The 24600-nt window shown below is 30.3% G+C and overlaps 1 protein-coding gene across 1 annotated transcript in view; it reads right to left on the bottom strand.

Annotated features, from left to right (window-relative positions):
* The window catches only part of LOC129956574 (uncharacterized), a 634064-nt gene that overhangs the window by 107080 nt on the left and 502384 nt on the right, over positions 1–24600 (bottom strand). Inside the window, exons 12-13 of the mRNA XM_056068502.1 lie at positions 5893–5952; positions 1669–1768 (exon numbers count right to left, since the gene is read on the bottom strand). Of these exons, the coding sequence (XP_055924477.1) occupies positions 1669–1768; positions 5893–5952 (160 nt within the window). The remainder of the gene's footprint in view (positions 1–1668; positions 1769–5892; positions 5953–24600) is intronic.

The following is a 24600-nucleotide window of genomic DNA, read 5'->3' as shown; positions in this document are numbered from 1 at the left end:
GTGATACAGTCAACAGACCTCAATAATAAATATGTTTATAACTATGGAGAGAAGTATAGCAAATACAGAGCAGAGACGTAAACAGGAAATACACAGCAGCATTTAACAGCAGCCCACAAGTAGTTATCAATAGTAAACAATCACAACATCATACACATAAAGCGGCCAGACAGAACTCAGCAGGAAGAGAAAATCCATGTAACTATTTACTAAGGTCTGTACAAACGTCTGCTACTCTCTACTATCTCATCGCTGCAGTTGCACTCAATTACCAACTCACTACTGTACGACTGACTACGCTATTTATCCACTCAACGCTTGCGCTTCGCTGGATTTGATCCAACTAATTCGTCATTGACTCGCTATACGACTCGACACCACACTATTTATACGACTGACTCTGTCTTGGTCTGACAGACTTTTATATCTTCCTTAGCAGGGCATAGAAGGTTCTCGAAAAATTAAGCATAACTCGACTGCTATTGGGCCTATCGCTGAAATTCCTGAAAATTCTAGTATCATCCATTTTGTTGCCAAAGTTTCCAGATTCGTTGTCAAGTCACCAAATGGTAGCCACGTTTGTCGCAAAGCCTGGAGACCACTGATCCGGCGTCCGATCAGCATCCAATAGAGTTGTCATAAAACTACCTTTCCAGTGAGGAAACTAACTGTGCTGGGAAGCAACATGATAGATTCGTAACAATGCATTTGTTTAGTAGCCATCAGATAAGCGTGGTTTTGTTTTGCATATCAACCCTTTTTGAAGGGATAAGGAATTTTTCATATTTTTGAAAGATAAACTCGGTCATTCCAATATTTTTAAGTACCTGAACTCGAATGATCTTTAGAATAAAAGAGTTAGAATTATTAATGATGTGATTAGAGGACAGGTGAATTATCTCAAAGTGGGAAATAGTGGAATCTTTTAATATCTACGTCAGTTCGAGTATAAATGGAAATTGAACTAATATGAGTCAGCTTAATTACAATCTTTAGAGGAAATTATTCAGTAAACGAAGATTGAAAGAAATTTTTTTAGAAAAAATGTTTTTATTCGTATACTGAAATATAGAAATTTTTTTAAAAATAATATCGAAGTCAAAATTAAATAGCAGAAACATAAGGTACTGAAAGAAAAACTGCATGTAAATTGGAGTTTTAATGAAATTTCTAATATTTTTAAACCATTTTAGTGAGTTTTTTCTTATGAAATTTGATATAGCTTAGTATGTTTGACAAGTACAAGCTTCAATACCTCGCACTGTTACAGTTTATTTTTACATCCAAATGGCTGATAAAAGTTTCGCTCTCTATTTTTTTAGCGATGAAGGAAAAAAAAACTTGTATTAGTTATTAAACTGGTTTTAATCTATTCGCATAAATAGTATGAATACTTGTAACAAAATGGCTTAAATTTTCTTATGTAAAAAAAAACCCCAATAAATAAATAAATAAAATTATATTGTTCCATAATCGTGAACAACCAACTGTAAAAGATTCCAGAGCGTTAGTATATGAGCAAGACGTGAATCAATTACAAAATTATTTTTATTAACTTAACACCTGCAAACATGAAAAAAGTGAACATTTTACAATCAATAACATCTAAGCAAACATCATGTGCAAATACTTTGATGTTTAAGAAAGTGCGTAGAGACGTTTACTTACCCAAGGCCGAGCGTTGAAACATGTGAAATGTGTCACCACTTATTGACGACCCGTGTAATAATCCATGGCTTAGTATCTGTTGATGCAGTTTGATCACATGCTGTAATAAAAAATGCAATCAGTTTTTTTAATGGAAAAAAATTATTTCATTAAGTCAATAATTATTTCGTTCATAGATGGCGCTACAATGCACGCTTTTGTAGTATTAATGCTATGTCATCTATGGCAAGAGCGAATCGTAGTGCCATCTATAAATGATATGCGATAATAAAAGCCTGAGCATAATCAAACACTTATTATGAGAAAACTTTCCTGCCCCCAAACTCATGAGTGAGAAAGTACATAAGGAGTAAAGCATGTGCCTTGTTAATCGTAATGAAAGGGGATGGAATTCCCAGTGATAATCATATTTCTTGGGCGTTTGCCGTAATATCATCGAACGGACGTTTAGGATCTTTTAGTATTCACGGAGCTAAATATTATGCTCCTGAGTTCCTATTATATTTGGAAAAATGTCCAGTAGCTCAAAAGATTCTTATGCAATGCATGACATGTTTGTTCTTTTGCAAAGTGTTTGTTAATTGATATAATTTCCACAGTTATTCTCTACTAAACTAATCTATCACCTCTGGCCCTGCGCCTCATGAAATTTATCGAATATGTAAACACATCATATTAATATTTTGAATTTATTTAATCAGAATGAGACAAACATATTAGATGGAAAATTCTACCTAATTTAGAACTTACATTATTTTTTGCTTTTATAATTTCTTTTCAAAAGTAAAATAATGTTTGGAATAAGAAGGAACATACTGCATCCAAAACCGATTAACTAAATTATTTTGCCCACTTGTGTTAAAAGTAATTTTCAGGTAATTTTTAATCCGGAGATGTTCATAAAATTTTTCCAGCCAGGCGCTTACAAAACGGCACAGAATACTTTCTAATTATGATTAAGATGTTAAGCAAAACAGACTTGTTCCAGGTGACTTTATTAAAAAATATCTTCTATTTATTTTCTAAGTTTAATTTACCGGAACTTAAATTCTAGATTAATAATTTCATTCAGCCTAAGAATTTCAGAGAAAAGTTATTGCCTTCCATTCTTGTGTTCTAGTGACGCAGAAAAATACAATCAATGCTTAAAAAAAGAGAGAAGTATAATTATTAATTACCGCAACCATGATAAATTTTTATTTGAATTTCATAACGGATTTACTAAAAATAAAGCAATTACAATATTTCCCGAATAAAAAACGAAAATTAAATTAGAACTAGAAAATGCAGGAATTTATCAGGATTTGCTCCAATGCTACGATATTTATTTTTGTTGTGCATTAATTATGTTCTGTACTTTATATTTTAATTAGATTTTTTATTGATTTTGTGTTGAAAAAAAGTACTTTCCAATAAGGATTATTTAATTTTATTTCTTTTTGTGTTAGTTTAATGATTTATTTTCGATTTTAAAAAAATCGTTTTCAAGGAAACATTTATTTTTTAAGAACTTTTTATATACTTAACATAAATAAATGGTTACACCGTAGAGTATACATCCGATTATGCGATGCAAGGTGTACTAAAAATTTTGAGAAGCCTATTTTTGTATTAAATTAATAAATGTTTGAGTTATACGTATCTATTTATGAATTTGTTATTTCTTATTTAATTCACTCATTTTTAGTTGATTTTTTTAGATGCATGAAAAATATTCGCAACGAACATTAATTACAAAAGAAACAGATTATTAGAAAATTTTAAATTTTATTAATGTTTTAGATAATGGCATCAAATTACCGAAATTACCTACTGCTTTCGTTTTTCCTGAAAAGTAAATTATTACTTACACCATGCTGGCTAGAACAAAAATTGAGTTTTTATGTTTAATGACTTTTAATTTTAATTCATCAAAAACTAGAGTTAAAAATAATTCATTACTAATTAAATAATTTTGCTAGTCATAGTTAATGGCATCGGGGCTTACCAAGAAAATTGATTTATATGACATTGTTTTGGAAAGAAATTTGATTTCAACGTTCCAGTAAATTAGCCAGCAGCTTTGATTATTGAATTTACAGTTCTAGCAACTTTCTTTTACCATCTGAATGCTATTAAATAATTATGTTATTAATTTAGTTCATTTAAGCTAACGACATCAAATTACGGAAATTACCTGCTGCTTTCGCTTTTCCTAACAAGTAAACTGTGACTTACACTTCATTGGCTAGAGCAAAAATTTAACTTTTATTTGCTATCAATTAAATTCGTCAACAGCTATAGTTAATAAATAAATAACTTTTGTTAACACAGTTGACGGCATTGTGAATTTGCAAGAAAACTGTAATTTATATGACATTGGTTTGGAGAGAAATTCGACTTCAACATGTCAGTTTTCACCAGCAGCTTTAGTTACTCAATTTAAAATTTTAGTAACTATCCCAAATTTTCATCAGCTAAATACAAGTAAATTGCTATGAGTTATTAATGTCGTTCATTTTGGCTAGGTAGCATCAAATGATCGAAATTGCCTATTGCTTTTATTTCTCTTAACAAGTGATCTGTGATTTACACCATGTTGGTTAGAACAAAAATTCTACTTTTATGTGCTTTCAGTTTAATTAGTTAATAGTTATATTTAAATAAAAGGTTATAATAATCCATTACTAAATAAATAATTGTGTTTATCACAATTAACGGTTTAACAAGAAAACTGTGTTTTATATCACATGGTTTTGGAAAGAAATTCGATTTCAATGCTTCAGTTTAATTCGATAGCAGCTTTGGTTACTCAATTTAAATTTTAGTAATTTTCTTTCATTGTCGAAATGCAACTAAATAGCTATGAGTTATTAATTTAGTTCATTTTGGCTGACGACAAATTACCGAAATTACCTACTGCTTTCGTTTTTGTAACAAGTAAACTATGACAAAGTTACGCCATGTTGAATAGAACAAAAATTTGACTTTTATGTGGTATCTTTTAATTCGTCAACAGCTATAGTTAATTAAAACGTTTTAATAATCCATTACTAAATAAATAATTTTGTTTATCATAGTTAATGTCATCTTGATTTTACAAAATAACTGTGATTTATATGACATTGATTTGGAAATAAATTTGATTTCAACAAGACAGTTAATTCGCCAGCAGCTTTAGTTATTGAATTTAAAGTTCTAGTAACTTTCTTATACTAGCTGAATGATTTTAAATAAGTATGAGTTATTAATTCAGTTCATTTTATGTAACGGCATCAAATTACTGGAATTATCTACAGCTTTCGTTTTTTCTAACAGTAAACTGTGACTTACACCATGTTGGCTAGGACAAACATTTTACTTTTATGTGCTATCAGTTTAATTCGTCAAAAAACTTTAGTTAAAAAATAATCCAGCATTAAATAAATAATTTTGTTTATTACAGTTAATGACATCGTGATTTTGCCAGAAAACTGATTTATATGACATTGTGAAAGATGTATCTATATTTTAATGGAACGACTTCAACGTGTCAGTTTAGTTATTTTACTTAATGTTTTAGCAACTTCCTTTTACCTGCTGAATGCTTTCCTTTTACCTGACATTATTCTGTAGAAATACTTTCTGATTTTGTTTCTCCTAACAAGTAAAATTTGACTTACACTACGTTGGTTGGAACAAAAACTAGACATCCGCTTACTGACAATTTTACTCGTCAACAACTACAGCCATTCAATTTAATGTTTTAGCTTGTAGTTTTTATTTGCTAAAGGTTACTAAATAAATAATTCCGTTTATCACATCTAACAGTATTAGGTACTGAAATGCATCCTGTATTTACTTGCCGTAATGAGAACGCTGTGACATACGCCACATTGCCTTGAAGGACTGATAAGCAATTCTATCTTCCTTCGAATGCCTCATTTACAGAATCAACGATCCCAGTACACCCCGGAATCTATCTATATTTTAATGCAAGACTACATTTTTAGCGAGGCGCGAAAAATAGGAGCCAATGAAAGATAACACCAGGTCATTCGATGTTGCATAAGAAACGAGGGCTCCCATTTCTTCACCGGGAACTTCACGGCACAACAGGTTAAGTATCCTGTATGCACTTGGATGTTCTAGTCTTCCCCGTTCAATATGGACACTTTCCCCTCGGAAAATATCCCTCAGCCTTTTCGCCCAGAGAACTTCCATTGCGATTTCGTGTTTACGAAGCGGAAAATTCTTTTTACTTACCGACTGCTTCTGAATGAGGCGAGGCGAATCCAGAAGAAACGATACAATATCCAGGAAGATCTGCAATAAGAAAGAGGAGAGGAAAGAATAACTAGGCTTTGAATAAACAACGCTAACAACTATTTAGTGATATGGGTTTAGTAAGGTTATTTACCCGGAGAGCTGGGAAGTGATAAGTAAGGTTTTATTATGACTATAGGCGTTTGTTTAGCTGTTATATTTTTGGGAATTGGAGACTTCGTTGTTTTGAAATTTTTAGAATAGTGTGAAATAGTTTTAAATTAACCAATTAAATGATCCAAAATAAAAAAAATAAAAAATCCTCTCGGCAAGCTGGAAGGCAAAGGTAGATTCCTTTACCCCTGAGTGACTATCTGGCAACATAAATTGTTCATGTTAGAAATAGTCAAAATTGATTGATGGGAAATAATATAAAATTGAAAGAAATTTGCATAAAATTGATTTTTTTGTTTATAACATAGGTAACTGAGTGTAAACTAAATTGATCACGACATAGTTAAATCTATAAAGTATTCTCCAAACAAGAGGGTTTTATTTGTGCAAATACTAAACAATGTATAATGGGATAAATTTGTGAATAAAATATTCATATTAACATTTAAAAAATCTAATATGAAAATGTTTAGATTATTTTAAAAATCAAAAAGACTTATAAATTATTTTTCCTTATATTTTTATTACATTTTCTTCGAAATATAATTGCCATATATATCAACATTTCCAGGAAAAGAATCATCAAATATCTTTAAAGCAGACAAAATTTAAATATGTTTATTATGCAATTTTAATTCACACTCTCAAAGTATTAAATAGAAACGAAACTATAACGTTATGTATCAGACGATTTTTATAAATAGCAAATTTTATAAATTTTTAAAAACAATAAAACTAAAGCGAAGAAAAAAAAATATTTTATGGATATCATTTGCTAAAGAATCGCTTTTGTTATACCATAAATAAGAAAACAAAAACTATCATATTATTATCGAAGCATCTTTTTAAATAATGCTTGCAGAAAATAAAGCATTATTTTCTATAAGCAATTGCAATTTTAACTTAAATCACTGGCAAAATACTAAACAGAAACGAAACTATAACGTTATGTATCAGACGATTTTTATAAATAGCAAATTTTATAAATTTTTAAAAACAATAAAACTAAAGCGAAGAAAAAAAAATATTTTATGGATATCATTTGCTAAAGAATCGCTTTTGTTATACCATAAATAAGAAAACAAAAACTATCATATTATTATCGAAGCATCTTTTGAAATAATGCTTGCAGAAAATAAAGCATTATTTTCTATAAGCAATTGCAATTTTAACTTAAATCACTGGCAAAATACTAAACAGAAACGAAACTATAACGTTATGTATCAGACGATTTTTATACATTTTTACAAATAATAAAAACTTGTAATGGAGGAAAAATTATTTTATGGATATTATTTCTTAAGAATCGTTTTCTTTATATCGTAAATGAGACGATAAAAAATATCATATTACTATCGAAACATCTTTTGAAATAATGCGTGTGGAAAATAAAGTTTATAATGAAGAAGGATTGTTTTATGGATTTATGTATAAGAAAATATAAAAACAATAACAGTACAATATGAAGTTTTAATAAAAAAAAATTACGATAAATTTGCTTTATATCAGAGAGAGGTCTCCTCAAAACGTTCTCACATTCTCTCTAATAAACTTGTCATGCCTGAGCATGCCTTACATGGCATTGGTTACGAAATATTAACTTTTGGCGCGAATTCAGCATTTTTACTGAATCTATCATGTTCTTGGCGAGTTTTTAGTCAATTAATCCCTGACATTCAATTAATTTTATCCAAAAATCGAATTTATGTTTTAGATACGTTTTCCTCAACTGACTGGACAAAGATTTCACACAAAACTGAACTTGTAATTACAAAATCTCCTACCTAATTTAATATATTTAAATCATTAGTGTTTACATTATCGCGTTAACATGTTTCTTAAAATACAGACTGACAGGCAGTCAACCCGCTGTAGAGTTTGCCTGAAACTTTGATAGGTGTCTACAATATAGATGCACCAAATTTTGTCTATCTAGCTCTCTATCGTTTTGTAATTATCATGCTTATATTGGAACAATCGGATGAACGAACCTGCTATGAACAGGCTTTACACAAAATTTGACAGAAATCTTCAAATTTGGTATGAAGACATATACAAAATTTCAATCATCCGGTAAAAAACGTTTTTGAATTATTTTTAGTTGGTTAAATGAGATTTGGTGACAGACGGACATTTTACAACAATATATTTTTCTAAAACAGAAAGGTTTAAAAATCGGAGATTCGTCAAAATCTGGAGCTCGAATTTTTTGACGACTTCTAATCTTTCTTTATATTTCGTATTTGAGAATGTAATAAAGAGATATTATTTGCATAATATAAAAGAAAACATTTTAAAAACAAAATGTGATGTGAGTATCTGTTACAAAAGCAGATGCCAGAGAAGAATTGAAAAAAAAAATTATTAATATATTTTGTAATATAAGGGAAAAAAAAGGCGTAATAATTCGATTCTCTTTATACAATCAAAGATTTTCATCAATAAGATTCTGGAAATGTAATTTTATCGATATATCCTCTCAATATCTTTGCAAAATTAATCATCGCAATAGCAAATTCGATGCCCCGATACCCAATGAATACTGAAATCTAATTTTCTATCAAACTGTTTGGATAAAGATGATATACACATTTCTCAATATGTTGTGGATTCGATTTTCAAAGTTCGGATAATAAAGGAATGTCTGAAATTCATTTGAAATTACAATTCATGCTATTGACTGTGCATGTAAGCATTATTGATTTCTACAGATCCAGTGATATAAAAGTGATTTAGATTACAGATTTCATTTTCTGATTCAAAACTTAGATTTGATGGAATTATGATTTTGTTGATCATAAATATTCATACAAGTCTCAGAAAATTGTCTCACAGAGTGAAACAACATTATTATGACAATGGGAAATTTAAAAAGGGCAACCATATTATTTTAGCCTACTCAACAATGATACATGTTTCATTCGTTTAGTGTTCTTTGTTACGGATGTGAAAGTGAAAAAATACCAGAAATAGTGCCAAATGTGTAGATTTTTTAGTTTAGTTATATTAACGTCCCTTGTTTAAAGCAACACTAGGGCTATTTTGGGACGAACCTCGTAATTTTGACACCTGAGCTGGCACCCCCCTCTCCACACCACACATCACCAGCGGAAGGATGTTTAACCCAGAGGGATTTAACGTACACCAGCCCCGTTTACAAGACGGTTCTTCGGTGGAATCGGGTAACGAAATTGAAGCTCTCCGGTTCCAAAGCTGAGACCTTACCACCAGGCCACCGCGGCCCCCTGTGTATATGGTTTGGAAGGAACAATCTTTCGCTGAACGAATGTTTGGCGCAGTTAAGTAGCTAATGTCATAAAATACTTCCTTCCTTTTTGTAATCAAACGAATTTTGCATTTCTATAAAGTGCCACAGAATCCATTTTAATGCAATTTTTGTCGCATCCAGATGCTTTCTAGAACTTGGTTCAGTATATCGTACACTACACAGCTTTAGACTGTCAAATGGAGCTCGAATGCTTTCTACCCATCTTAACACCTGTTTTCAAATTTACATGGACGAGACCGCCAATTAATACGTGATATTTTATAACGTAGTCTTTACTTTCGACATTTTTACAAGTATCACAGTATTTGCACTTCTATTGAGATGGGCGAGACTACCAATAAGTGCTCGACGTTTTACTATGCATCACAGCAGCTAAACGAAGATTTAAATGAACGAGATGCCGACTAACGCGCGAAGTTGTTCCACGCACGAAGATTTGCATGGGCAAGATGCTGACTAAGAAGCGATTGCAAACGACTTAGAAATGATTTCACACGTTTTCCATGCACCATAGCACCTGCGTTTAGATTTGGATGAAGAGCGCTTGGATCTCTAACTATACATGATGTATTTTTTATGCACCATAGAATCTTCTCTTAGATTTAAAAAGACGAGATCGTCAATTAATGCTCAGCGGTGTTCTATGCATCACAGCATCAGCGCTTGGATTTAAATGAACGGGGTGCCTAATAACGCACGAAGTTATACGACGTATCATGGAAGATTTACATGTACGAAGTGGCCAGCAATCGCACGACTTTTTTCTACACATCACTAACATGTGACATTTTCCATGCATTATAGCATCTGCGCTTAGATTTAGATAGAATAGATCATCGACTGATGCACGACAGTTCTCTATGCAGCATAGTGTCAGCTTAAATTTAAATGGACTAGGACAATAATTAATTCTCCATATTTTCCTTTGTTTCGCAGTATCTGCGCTTAGATTTCGGTGAGTGAGACAATAAATTAAAGCTCTATGTTTTTCTATACCTCATTACATCTGCGCTTAGATTTAGATGGGCAATACCACTAACTAATAGGCGAATGTTTTCTATGCAGTATAGGACTTAACTGAGATTTGGATAGGGAAGACTACCAATTAACGCAAATGATATTGCCTGCGTCCTAGCATCTCAGCTTAGATTTAAATGGACGAGTCCATTTACTGCAAGATGGATTAGGATTAAAATTAACTCATGGTGGGAGTTAAACAAGCTATTTTTTTAAGTTATATATAAAACTAAGTTGCCATTAAGAAACTTCCAATCCTTGTATTTCAAAGCTATATCAAATCTGCTTAGATGGTGTTTATTTTGTTCAGAATCGATATGTTCCATTGCATCTCCTGAAAATGAGGATTGCATAGTTTAATTTTAAAAAGTAATTTTTAATCGTAACTTCGTAATTTTGATATGCAACTAGAAAGATGATGTTTGATTTGATATCTTCCTCGCCAAATTTCCAATTCACATCATAAGGAAGAAGGTTGGTACATTTTCGCAGATTTACAGTCATAGGCCCTTATACAAGATGGAACGCAGGTGCTACAAACTCTGAACACGAAAACCTCAGATTCCGAAATTTATGTCTTATTACCAGGCCAAGTGGTTTTTGACGACTACAATATTGATGTTAGGTATCAGTAAGAGTTATTTTCAAGAATTTTTAATAAATTTTCTTCTTATTGACTTTGCTTTATGTAAATAAAAGTGAATTTTACAAGACAGGGTGTTGCCGAATTCGACCTACAAATTCATAGGAGTGATAGTAGACATTAGGAGGATAAAGAATCACCATCCAATATGGGGTCCCAAACGACGTTTAATTGGTGAAAATCGCAAAAATATAGAGGGTCGGAAAACTACTGGAAACTATAAAAAAATTAATAAAAAAATAACAAATGTTGTTTCAACTACGTATTTTTTTAAGTGAAAAAAGTACATTATTAAAAGCTTTTTTTTCGTGCTGGTAACATGCGGATTTGATGAACTAGGGGGTTGTAGATGACTGAAAACGAAAAAATAGTTTAGAACCCATATTTGCAAAAATATTAAAACTTGAAGGGTAATAAAAGCTTGAAAATGTAAGGAATTTTATATTCTATAATTTGATATAAGTGTGTAGTGTGAGAACTCGGGAATTTTAAAGATATTCAAGCAAAACTAAAATGGGAACCAGAAAATATCGCTGCAACATCAGTACCGATGTTCGCAGAGAGCATTGTCAAATTCGAAAGACAGATTCAGAGCAAGGAAAATAGGCATTAAGTAGATGAAAAATTACCAGAAATCATAGATTCGCAGGTAAGGTTTATTCGGTGAAAATCACAAAAATAGACGTCGAAAAGACAATGAGTCTATATAAGAGAATAGCCCTATGAATGCGAGGATTAGGAAAAAGTTAATCGATAAGAAGCCTTCTCGTATGTAAATTTTTCATGCGTTCGAGGGAAATAAAAGCAGCGAGCAAGTATTCCTTAATGAACATTGTATAAATGATGGTCGTTATACTTCATTCGCAAACAACAACACAGATTTCCCAAATGTAAATAAATTGTGCTGGTGCTCCAAAATGCATTAACTAAATTGTCGGTGTTTCCTACAGTAAATTCGGAGGAACGTGCTGGAAGAAAACAAGGTACTTTTTACCGCTGAGGCGTTTGTGCAGAAGATACGTCGAAATAGAAGATTCTGCCCAGATGTTAATATCAAACTTGTGTTGTAAGTTCGACGAGATAGTGATGTGGGGATTTTCGAATGACCAATATGCGCATTGTGATTGTTGAAGACACCTTATATTGTAAAGCAGGCTTCATCTGAGAATAAAACTCTAGCAGAAAAGTGTGCATCTTCCTGTGTGGCATCAAGCATCCAGCGTGCGAACTCCAACCGATATTTTGTTTTCATTGACAAACGTTAACTGCGACCCTATGTTTTCTGGCAATTTTTCATCTACTTAATGCCTACTATCCTTGCTCTGAATTTGTCTCTCGAATTTGACAACGCGAACATCACTACTGATGTTGCAGCGATGTTTTCTGGTTCCCATTTTAGTTTTGCTTGAATATCTTTAAAATTCCCCAGTTCTCACACTACACACTTATATCAAATTATAGAATATAAAATTCCTTACATTTTCAAGCTTTTATTACCCTTCAAGTTTTAATATTTTTGCAAATATGGGTTCTAAACTACTTTTTCGTTTTCAGTAATTTACAACCCCCTAGTTCATCAAATCCGCATGTTACCAGCATGAAAAAAAAACTTTTAAGAATGTGCTTTCACTCAAAAAAAAAAAAAAAATCGCAGTTGAAACACCATTTGTTATTTTTTTATTAATTTTTTACAGTTTCCAACAGTTTTACGACCCTCTATATTTTTGCGATTTTCACCAATTAAACGTCGTTTGGGACTCCATGTTGTATGGTGATTCTTTATCCTCCTGGTTCCTACTATCACCTCTCTGAATTTTTCGGTTGAATTCGGCAACACCTTGTATAATAGAATGAAGTTCATAATATCCGACATTCCTATTTATGATGAAGATTTTAAATTATATACACTTGCATGCTCTCGATGACGGCACACTATTTTAATATTTTTGGGGACATCATCAGCTTATATATTAATTCAGTTAAATTTTGATTCGATACTTTGGCGCCATCACATATTGAATTTGAAAAAAAACTGATTGCATGATTCCTCAAATGTAACTTAGTAAATTTTAGATTAAAGTCAAAAAAACAAATAAAAAATAAGTAAAATGAAAAAGATTCCCACAATTTTATATAGTAATAAAAGTAATTCTTTTTAAATAAATTTATTACATTTATTTTTAATACAATACATTTTTCAGGTACATTTCAGAAAAAAATTACTTTCGGAATTTTTTTGAAAAATGAAAAGCACTTGAGATTATTAAAAGAAAATCACAAGAAGTAACGAAAAATTTATTCAAATATTATTGTACAAATAAATTTTACATAAATATTAAATATACTATTTTTTATAATTTTCATTTTTACAAAAATGCTAGTTCTTATTATTAAGAAATATATTTCGTCTTTATTGTAGGTTAAAATGAGGTAGCATAAAATTTTCATTTCAATATGCAAAAATAATAGCTTGACTTAAAGTAAGCAGAAAAAGAATGCGTTTGCATACTTTATTTAAACAGTCATATGTTAGTTATTATTTTAAAAGTAAATGAATTTTTAAAAGCATTATCATTTTTAAAAATATTTTATCTAAAACTGCATTCAACGATAAATAAAAACATAATTGAAAAACTTCAGATAGATAAGAATTTTTTTTCAGAGATTATAAGCATTACTTAGCAATAAACAAATACAAAGTGTTTTTTCCCCCAAATATTTCGCGAGGAAAAATGATTCACACGGATAAAAAAAAATGTATTTCAAAACATTTATTGACGAATATTAAAGAAGTGAATTCGCAATAATTCAAGCTGAAAGTAATTGGTAAGAGAAATGTATTCAAAAGTTTAGATTTTATTAAACGTACATAAAAATATTTCATCATTCAAAAGATGGTAAGCAACATCTGCAGCAAACATAAAAACAGTTATTAGAAAAATGGCTGTTATTTATAATTCAAGACCAAATATTTAAATTTTTAGTGCTTGTTTAATGTTATAAGTTTTTGCTTGGAAATTCTTCTTTTTTAAATTTTATTTGCAGACGACTTTTTTTCCTCATTAAAGGAAAAAGTATTAATTTTTTCAAAAGAATGAAAATTTGAAGTTGCTTTTCGCTGAAATACGAATCTTATTTTTCAAAAGAAATAAATATATTATTGATAAAAGCGTTGATTGCAATGTGGTTTCAAAGTTGTTGTTTTTTTTTTTAGAAAATTGAACTTTAGCGTAAAATAATGCATAATTTTTTAAAAATAACAACTATTTTTAAATGTAAGGATAATAAATATCCCAGCCATATTGGAATTGGAAAAAATTTTGTACTGGAATAGAAATCATCGAATTATAATAACATGTCTTATTTGGTTAGTAAATTGTATTTGTGTTTCTTTAATTATCTCAGAATATATTAGTTTATTCTTTTGCTTCGTTAGTTTAAAATATTTTTATTTTTTAGAATCTTTTATTAATGCGTTATAATAAATATCATCAAGTTACCGTAATCATATCTATTTTCAAAAATAAATCACTTAATGTTAATTTTTTCACGCATAAAGACAGGATTTTTCATAATCTCAGAAATGAATTTTATTATTTTTCAATTTTTTTTTATTTCTTAAAACTTTTAACTTGCATGGTCAACTTGAACTAGGAAGATTAAAAAAAAAAGCGAATATGCAGATTTTTAATGAATTATTTATCAACATGAAAACTATTTAGTGGAAATCTAACTGAAAACGATATTAATTAAATTAACAAAATATTTTTCTGATAAATATTATATTCAATTTGGAAATAAAATTTTCCTGTAGAACGTTATACTATCTCAAAATGTATGTTTTTAATTTTTAAATGAAATTTGTTGCTCATATATTCGTGTAATTGTTCCATTAAATTTTAAATGTTTAAATTCATTTCAATTAAGTTTAATTGAAATTTTACAATTGTATCATTTCATTCATTATGAAATATCAAAATCGACGCTAAATTTCAATATTACGCCATAGCACTCGTATAAAATTAAAAATTTTATTAAAATCAACTAAATTAGCAATTAATCGTTAATAAATTTATAAAAGCATTAGAATATTGAATTGTTGCCGAAAACACACAAGTATACTAAATTGTGAAATTCCAATACAGTAGAACGTGAATGAAAAATGAATTAAAAATATTCTTTTTATAAACATGAAATAAGTTGAATTCAATAAAAGAGTAAAATAATTTTCTATAAAAATGTTATGTATAGTAATAAAATCCTGACGCAGGAAAAAATCGTAATATATTTCTAAATTTTAATTAATGATATTCAATACAGCTTAACTTGTTTCCAGAATTGTATACATTGCTTCATGTTTTTGTGAATATATATTTTTGATAATAATATTAATTTTTACTTTTGTATACACTGTAAAAGCATATTTTTGATCCTTTTGTTTCATTGTTTTCATTTTAATTTTTAATACATTTCATAAATTATTATCATTTATATCAAGGAACGTAATTGTTAATTTTTCTGAAATTCAAAAGCAGTCTGAACCTTTTGTATGAAATTCAAATTAATTGATTAATTAGTGATAAATCTTCACAAACATTAAAATATTATTTTATCGTCAGAAAGAAGCACAAATCTATAAAATTTTAGAAACTTAGTATATCTGGAAATGACTGGAAGATAAATTAAAAACCAATAGTAATCTTAACAAACATAAGGGAAGTAAATTTAAATTTTGATTCAGAATCAGCAAATGAAATTGTGAATTAAATTTTTTTTTTCAGCTGTCATTAATCAATAATCTGTTAAACCAGCGGGATTGGTCTCCCGAAAACTTTTTCACATACTCTGCAACAAAGGTGTTATTCCAGAGAACGTCTTTAATAGCATTGGCGTTCAAGAGTTACGAAATAATAGCCGTTGGCGAGAATTAAACATTTTTACTGAATCTACCCTTAGTTCCCTGGCGAGATAATTTGGCAATTAAACCTTGACATGCGGTTAATTGTATAAGAAAATCGAACTTATGTTTTAGATTCGTTTTTCTTAACCGATTGAAACCAAAATTTTACATGGAATTAATTGCAGCCAAAAAATCACATACCAAATTTGATGTATTTAAGTCAATGAAGTTTTAAGTCATCGCGTTTACATACTTTTGAAAATACAAACTTACAGATTGTCAACCCCTTGTTGAATTTGGCTCAAAACTTGAAAAATGTCTATACTATAGATGTTGATTCTTTGTATCCAATTTTATCTATCTAGCTCTTTTCCTTTTGTAGTTATCGTGTTAAATTATATTCGAACAGAAGGATGGATAGACTTCCTATGAGCAGATATTGTTCAAAATTTGATAGAAATTTACAAATTTGGTGTAAAAGCTGTGTACCAAATTTTATATTTCTAGCTCAAAGCGTAGTTGGTTTATCTTAATCGCATATAGACTGAAAGAAGAACGTTTTCCAAAAATGTGATTTTTCGAATTCAGAGAGGTCTAAAATGTGGAGATTTGTTAAATTGTTGTCAGTTGTCAAATTTGTTGTCGAGTTCAAATTTGTTGTCAGCCTCTACAGTACGTATACGAGAAAGTAAAAACTACTTAAATTTAAAACTTATTCAGAAATTTATATCATCGTTTATGATTTGATTTGTCTATCTTGACTTGTTTAAATGAATCGGGCATTTTATTCCATGAGTAGCAATATTTTCACTATGCAATATACAGAAAGAATGTCAGCCTAAGAGTATATTTTATTATAAAAGTAGAAATGTTACTAAAAGCGGAAGTTAAAATTCTGTTTTGAAGTTAAAATCCGAAGACAATATGTTTTTTTTATCACAACATTAGCATTGGTAAATTCACGTGAATGAAAGATCCCGTAAAAAATAAAATTGATATGAATTTAGCTACAATAAAAAGGATTCTTTCAAATTGTAATTAAAGAAACTCTGCAAAATGTCTTTAAAATGAAAGAGAAAATTATTCGGAAATAAAACTACATTGATTGATAAACTAATTTTTTTAAAAATGGTGTAAAATTGGAATTTGGTGCAATTATTTGTCACTTACTAAAAACTTTAAAATTTTGTTTAATGTTTAATTAATTGAAAAATCTATTTAAAATTTTGTAAATCTTTTTCTGTGAAACTTAATAACCGAATCCGTATCTCAACGGCAAATTTGGCAGCCCAAAATCCAACCGTCTTTTCAGAATAATGTTTAACTATGTAACCCTTACATTTTTAGAGAATATATAAGCTTGAAAACACCATCATGTTAAAATGAAGCATTTCTATGCCGTAAGCTTCCATGTATATACACACACATGGCAATAAATCCTGATTTAAACTATTTTTTAAATAAAAAAATAGTTTAAATCAGGATTTCCTCATATCTTCCCATGCACCATACTTTTTGCTCTGATGTTTAGCGTCATAAAATGAATTATAACCTTTAAATCTATTATGCGTAAACTATAATATCTTAGACCACACATAATACTATACTGAGAATTTTTTTTTCTTTTCTTATAGCAAGTGAGGAAAAATCTTAAACAGTTATTGATGCTTATATGTTGTTTAATCCTTATATATATAACATATTTACTCTTTGTAGAAAGTATAGTAAATGTCCATGTTTCTTGACGTATTATTAAATAAAGTAAGGATTGGCTTTCAGAGGTAAGAAAGATATAAAAAATAAAATTAATGTTCCAAAATAAGCTGCAATACAGCTGCCTCATATGTTAGGATAAACTTCATTATTTTCCAGTAAAGTCTCAATAAGAAAGAAAGTTGCTTTAGTAGCAGAGGTTTCACTTGAAAGTTACATGAAATATAAGCCTCAGACACGCTGAGCTAGCTGTTAAAGATATTTTGTGTTTTTCTGCAACAAATAAATATTATGTAAACCATTTTATTATTAGTAGGTTTGAAGTTTCCCCTGAATTTCCGGACCATTTATTATTTTAGTTTTCACATGAGAATTCAGGTATTAAACATGATAATATGTGTCTACTATGAAACCGACTGAGCTATTTTTACTTATATAGTATAGTAACTTATACTTGTATAACTTATACTTTTACTTATATAGTTTTCAACCTCCTAGAGTTCGAAAAAACATTTTTGAAAAATGATAAAGATGCTTTGAGCTTGATGGTTGAAATTTGGTATACACTCTTTACACCAAATTTGCAGGTCTCTGTCAAAATTTGTCTGTAAAATCTGTCCAGAGGAAGTCCGTCTGTTCAGCTGTTCGAATATATGTTAACACGATAATTACAAAACGAAGAGAGCTAGACAAATAAAATTCGGTACACGGATTAACATCTATATCGTATACATCTGTCAAATTTTGAGCCAAATCGAACTACTGGTTAATTGTCTGCAGGTCTGTATTTTCAGAAACACGCAAACGCGATAATTCAAAAACGTAATGACTTAAATATATTTAATTTTGTATGCGATTTTGTGACTACAAGTGCAGTTTTGTAACACATTTTTATTTCAATCGGTTGAGAAAAAAGTGTCTAAAACACAAATTTGATTTTTGGGTACTATTGATGCATGCCAGGAATTAATCGCCAAATAACTCGCCAAGGATCACACGATAGATTCTGTAAACATGCTAAATTCAAGCCAAAAGTTAATATTTCGTAAATATTTGTTGCTTTTTTCGATAGGCGAGGATTGAACTCGTAACCTTATGGTTCGTAGCCGAATAACATGCCCACAAGACAAAAGTAATTACTCATGTCTCGTAGCTGTTATCTGGCTTATAAAGCGTCACTACTATTGTACGGAATACCATGTAAGGCGTACTCTGGCACGATACGTTTTTTAGAGAGTATACGAGAGTTTTGGGAAACCATTCCCGATAGTTAATATTGCATTTTATTATTCATGGTTATTTACTTTTTTACCATTTGATAAAGAATATTTAAAAAATTCCTCTACATTATATTTAATTGATAAACTTTTTAAAACAGTGTTTATTTATTTCTCCTATATTAGGAGATAACTGATTTTTTTCGGTCATAAAATTGTAAATGGTCGCTTCTTGATTCAACAAAAATCAATTCATATTTAAAACTACTCGATTCATTTCGCACTGAAAGAATTTTAGTTTTTTAATAAAAGCTGCATAAATTTATTTAGGAAGTAAAAGAAATGTAAAAATAAAGGTATTTATACGGTTAAATTAAATAAATCAAAATAAAGGCGCTTCTTTATTTTTACAGTTTTCAGGTTTATTTGGCGATTTTTCAGATTATGCCAAGATCGCCAAACTCTATTGCACACAAAATTCTGCCAAGCTCTATTATACATGAAACGCCAAGATATTTGAATTTTCGGTTTTTTTTGGGGATTTTCAGGTTACGCCAGGATAATGGTTTTATTTTGAGATTTTCAGATTAAGTCAAGGCATCAAGCTCCATTATGCATAAAAGGCCAGAATATCGCCAAGATAGGTGCATTCGGTTTATTTGGCAATTATCAGACAACGCCAAGAATGACAAGTATCATTATGCATAAGATGCAAGGTTTCGTTAAGACGAATAACGTCTTCAGCTAATGATTGTTTGCTTTTTTTTTTGTCGATTTATCGCGGTGGCCGGTAAAATACACCAGTACTTTAATAAATGAATAAAAACGGTTGGTCAGCTGCAAAAGAAACCGAATTTTAAAAGAAAGGTTGTATTGCGTCTAGTTGCTTACCCCATTGTAATGACGTTAGAAACTGTCCCTGCACTTTTTTCATAAATATTCTAGCATTTTGTATTTGTTTATGAATGATATATTAATTCATTAAATTATGTATGGACAATTTTCTGTATTACAAAAGCAGAAAAGGAATGAGCTTATAAAAAATTCTGTATAACATTTTTTTTTACTGAAACATTGCAACAACTTATGGGGAAAATTGTTAGTGTCGATCCCAATGCTATGAATAATACTAACATTTTCATTCGGTATGAATCTCATATCATTTACTCATGCCTTAACTACGTATCCAGGGTAGTTAAATGGCCATCATGTGGCAGTATAAAAGAAAGGTTATTACGTTCATAGATCAATTCCTTCCATAGGAAGTATTCCGCGTCATTGGAATGGAGGTAACTCAAACTCACAATATAACCATGTCTACCAAGGAAGTGAGGATCAATCACTGAATCGAAAGACTCTTATCCTCATGTCCAGGGTTCTCTCCGGTAAGGCTTTGACTGAGTATCAATCTTGATAAAAATAGTTTTGATCATTATTTAATTAAAAATTTATTTAAAGAGTGCAGCTAGGTGAGATTTTGATATAAACAACTATATTGATAAAAACTTTAAAGCTGCAAATTTAACTAAAAATCTATTTAAAGGGTGCTCTCAGGTGAGGCTTTGACAGGAACATCTATACTGAAAAAAACATTAAAGATACAATATTTAATTAAAAATTAATTTAAAACTGAAAATCACTTTGTTAATGAATTATTATGATCTTACGTGTATTATCTAAGAAGTTACTACTTGTCAAATTTGGTAGTTTTATTTTCAGCAGTCTACACGTAGAGCCTTTTAAGCGATTTTTTTTATCATACAAGTTTTGATTTGCAGATCATATGCTAGCTTATAATCATTATCACATTAAAAAAATATATGTCATCTAACAGACCGTAAGTTTAAGATATGCATGGGAAATAACAAGTGAATTACGTTTCTCACGTAACTTAGATGTCATGCGAACTGCTTCCCATATCTTCTCAAAAATCTGAATCGGTTATAAAACATTCCTTTTATCATTTTAATTGAACAGTCGTCTGGAAATTACAAAAAATAATTGCTTCAAAAACCGACGAACATGATATACATACACTCTATACCCAATTAGAGTAGATACTATCTCGTAATAGCCTTTCCACAGAAAGTTATAAATATACAGTAATTGGCGACGAATAAAGATAACTACGTTCGGAATTAATTGAGGGAAGGAACAATATAATCGATGCAGAAGTGCCTGGTATAGTTTAGTTAGATTTATTCTCTGCAGAGAATATGAAATTCATTCGCCACAAAGGAGCCATAATGGCTCTTAAGTGTATCAAATAGAACATTTATTTACTAATAGTGAAAGCTAAATTATTACTATTTAGAAATTATGTTCAGTTAACTTTTCTCGAAGGATTACAGTAGGATTTTGTTTGTTTAAATCTGATTTTACAGTTTCATGCTAAATGTGAGCTTTATTCTCTGAAAATGGTTGTTCCATAAATAGAGTTAAGGTTGCTTTAGATGTAGAGCTTGTTTAAAATGCTATAATATTGAATACTATATATGTTATATAGCAACAATAATGATGATAAATTATATAATAAGAGTAATTGATTTTTGTTTAATAACTTATTTATTTAAGATTATTTAATATATGCAAGGTGATTCAGAAATTTTCATGCTAAGATTATTTTTTACTTTAAAATTGTTTAGCACAGACAGGGTTCTTATGTTAAGATTACTTTTTTACGTTAATTGCATTTAGCATATACAGGGCGATTTAGAACTTTTTATGTTCCGATTATTATCTAGCACATACAGGGGGATTCAGAACTTTTTATGTTAAAATTATTTTTTTACTTTAAAATTATTTAGCATACATAGGGTGATTCTGAACTTTTCATGCTAAGATTATTTCTTTATGCTACAGTTATTTAGAACATGCAGGGTGATTCAGAGCTTTTCATGCTAAGATTATTTTTATATTCAGGATATTTAGCATACACAGGGTGATTCAGAACATTTCGTACTAAGATTATTTTTTATATTAATCTTAATTGGTATATTGATTGATTCAGAACTGATGAAAAAAAATCTACAAATATTTACTTCCTTAAATACTAAGCATATAAAGACAAGTATTCAAATAATCAAAGAATCTGAGGTTCAGACTTTGTTGAATTTGACATTTTAAATCTCTCCGAGTCCAAAGAAACAAATTTTTGAATAATGTTTGTTTTTCTATGAACTGAATAATTTGATCAAGCGTCAAAATAAGTGTATAAAATTTAATATATTATTATTTACACCAATATTATATATTTTCATCAAATTTTAGGAGAAATTGGCAATGTGAAATCTGATTATCTGTTAAAACATATGCATGTACGCAAACATTGTATCAAAGACAATGAGTTGGGTATATAAATCTGGGAATATGGTTTTATTACTGCAATTATAGATATATCTCTATTTTTTTGTGACAAATTCCCTCAACTGATGAACTGTCCATCAATTTGGCGAGCATAATTCAATTCATATGCATATGGAAGTCACAACTTCAAAACGCAAAAGCCTAAATGTGTGAATTAAAGTATATAAACTTGAAATTAAAATTGCACGTATATATTGTTATAAACCTGAAATGTTGCTTCCCAGCATGTTGCTTCCCACCACTTTCTGGTGGTTAGTTCAATCACCAGAAAGAGTGTTTTACGGTCAGCTCTATTGGGTGCTGATCGTGTACCGCGACAATGATTTCAAAGCTTGGTGACAATCTGGCGACGAATTTGGCAACTTTGGTGACAAAATAGATATTACTGGAAACTTCCAGAATTTTAGTGTTTGAGCCAATAGGAACAAAGATATGTCTGATTGTTCCAGAATCTTCTCTGCCCTTCCTTGGGAACTATAAAAGACCGGCAGCCTCAAGTCGAGGTCAGTCGTGATCGTGGAAAGAGTCAACAACGAATAGTTGGTTTGGTTTGGTTTAGTTTAGTTTAGTTTAGTTATATTAACGTCCCGTTTAAAGCAACACTAGGGCTATTTTGGGACGGACATCGTAATTTTGAACCGCGGTCAGATGTCGAGGACGACACTTGAGCTGGCACCCCCTCTCCATACCCCAGCACACCAGCGGGAGGACGTTTGGTCATGACGGATTTAACGTGCAACAGACCCCCTTACAGAGAATAGTTGGATCACTCCGGCGAAGCGCAAGCGTTGTGTGGAGTTCAAGCATTTGCTGAATTGAGCTGTGTGCCGAGCTGTTCCCGAGTAGAAGCAGCATCGTGTCGTGCTTGGTGTAGCCACCCGTGTAGTATGAGTAGGCAGTTGGATATAGCTAAAGCGAGGATACAGTGGAGAAGCGAGGATACAGTGGAGGATACAGGCGGTAGAGTGAAGCTACGAAGATTCCTTCTTCCTGCTGAATTCTGTCTGGCGCTTTGTGTTCTGTAGTTGTTTTTACTACCGATTACTACTTGTGAACAACTATTTGCTGCAGTGTGCTGCTATGTGTTTCCTGTGTTCGTCTCGGCTGTATATTTGTCCTCTTCGTGTTAATAAAAGTTGTTGTCTGTTACTAAAGGACTGTTTATTTCATCGACTAACAAATCGTCAAAAGAACCCGATGGAGATATCCGTAATAATATATAAGCTTAATTTAACAGATAGATTTCCTCCTTGTTAATTTTCCATGAGTATCTGAAAATTTTGTCTCGGAAGCAAAGCAAGTAAGATAAATTAAATCTGGTATTAACTTAAAAATTTTAAATTTACATCAAATTTTTAATCAAATATATTGATAATTTTCAGGAGCATAAATTGGGTATGTAGTTATTTTCCCTATACTACGATGCTGTTTATTTATTAATGGCACATAAAAATTGAAACGCCTTTTCTGAAATAATTTTCAAATTATTTCCTTTATTTAAATGGCATAAAAGTACTTATAAATTTAAAATAATAAGAAACACGAACGGATAATCTTTCAGCCGCAGTGTTAAATCTGATTTCGCGAATTTTTATTTCATATGAAAGTTTATACTACCTAGACGCATCATCAATTATTATTGTTCTCCAATTGAGCGAAATTTCAGAATCATGCCTTTCTATGCATTCTTTAAGGAGTCCCCCAAGTCGCATTCAGGTAATGATTTCGCCTATTTTTATTTTATATGAAAGCTGATGATTTTCAGATATACCATCAAAGTTTTTGCTTCTTACCACATTCCTATTATAGGAGATATCGCAAGATAAATCTATGCCAAAGCACCCCCCCCCTCCACTTCCAATCTCAAAAGGTTTATCAAAATCGTCAGTTCTCAGTCAATCGTCACAAAATCGTCAGTTTATTTCATTTCATCACATTACAAAAACAGATAACCAACACAGTTCTCTATGTTTAGTTTACAATTAAAACAAAGCATTCTTTTGCTGTGATAGTACTTAATCATCCAATTTGGTTGATTTGTTGAATAGGAAGTGTATACATTTGATGTCTAGATTAACATTATTAATATGGTGGATGAACAACAGGTTGCCGAAGGCGGCTAGTAAACATTAAAAAAGATGTATATTGAGCCAATTCATACGCCTTGCAATAATTAGATGTCTTAAAAAATACTTTTTAGAAAAATAGAGAAAATGAAGTAAACCTTTTTATCTTTTAAGGGTAAAGTGGACTATATTGGACACTTTTGGGCATTATTCATTTAGGGTTATGAAATTTGTCATGCATATACTTTAAAATATAAATGCGTCATTCTTAAAAATATTTTTAAACAAATACATCATTTTTTAAAAATTTAAAACATATATCA

Source organism: Argiope bruennichi, chromosome 11, assembly GCF_947563725.1.
Source record: "Argiope bruennichi chromosome 11, qqArgBrue1.1, whole genome shotgun sequence".
Classification (NCBI taxonomy): Eukaryota; Metazoa; Arthropoda; class Arachnida; order Araneae; family Araneidae; genus Argiope; species Argiope bruennichi.
This window is presented reverse-complemented; position numbering and strand designations above follow the sequence as displayed.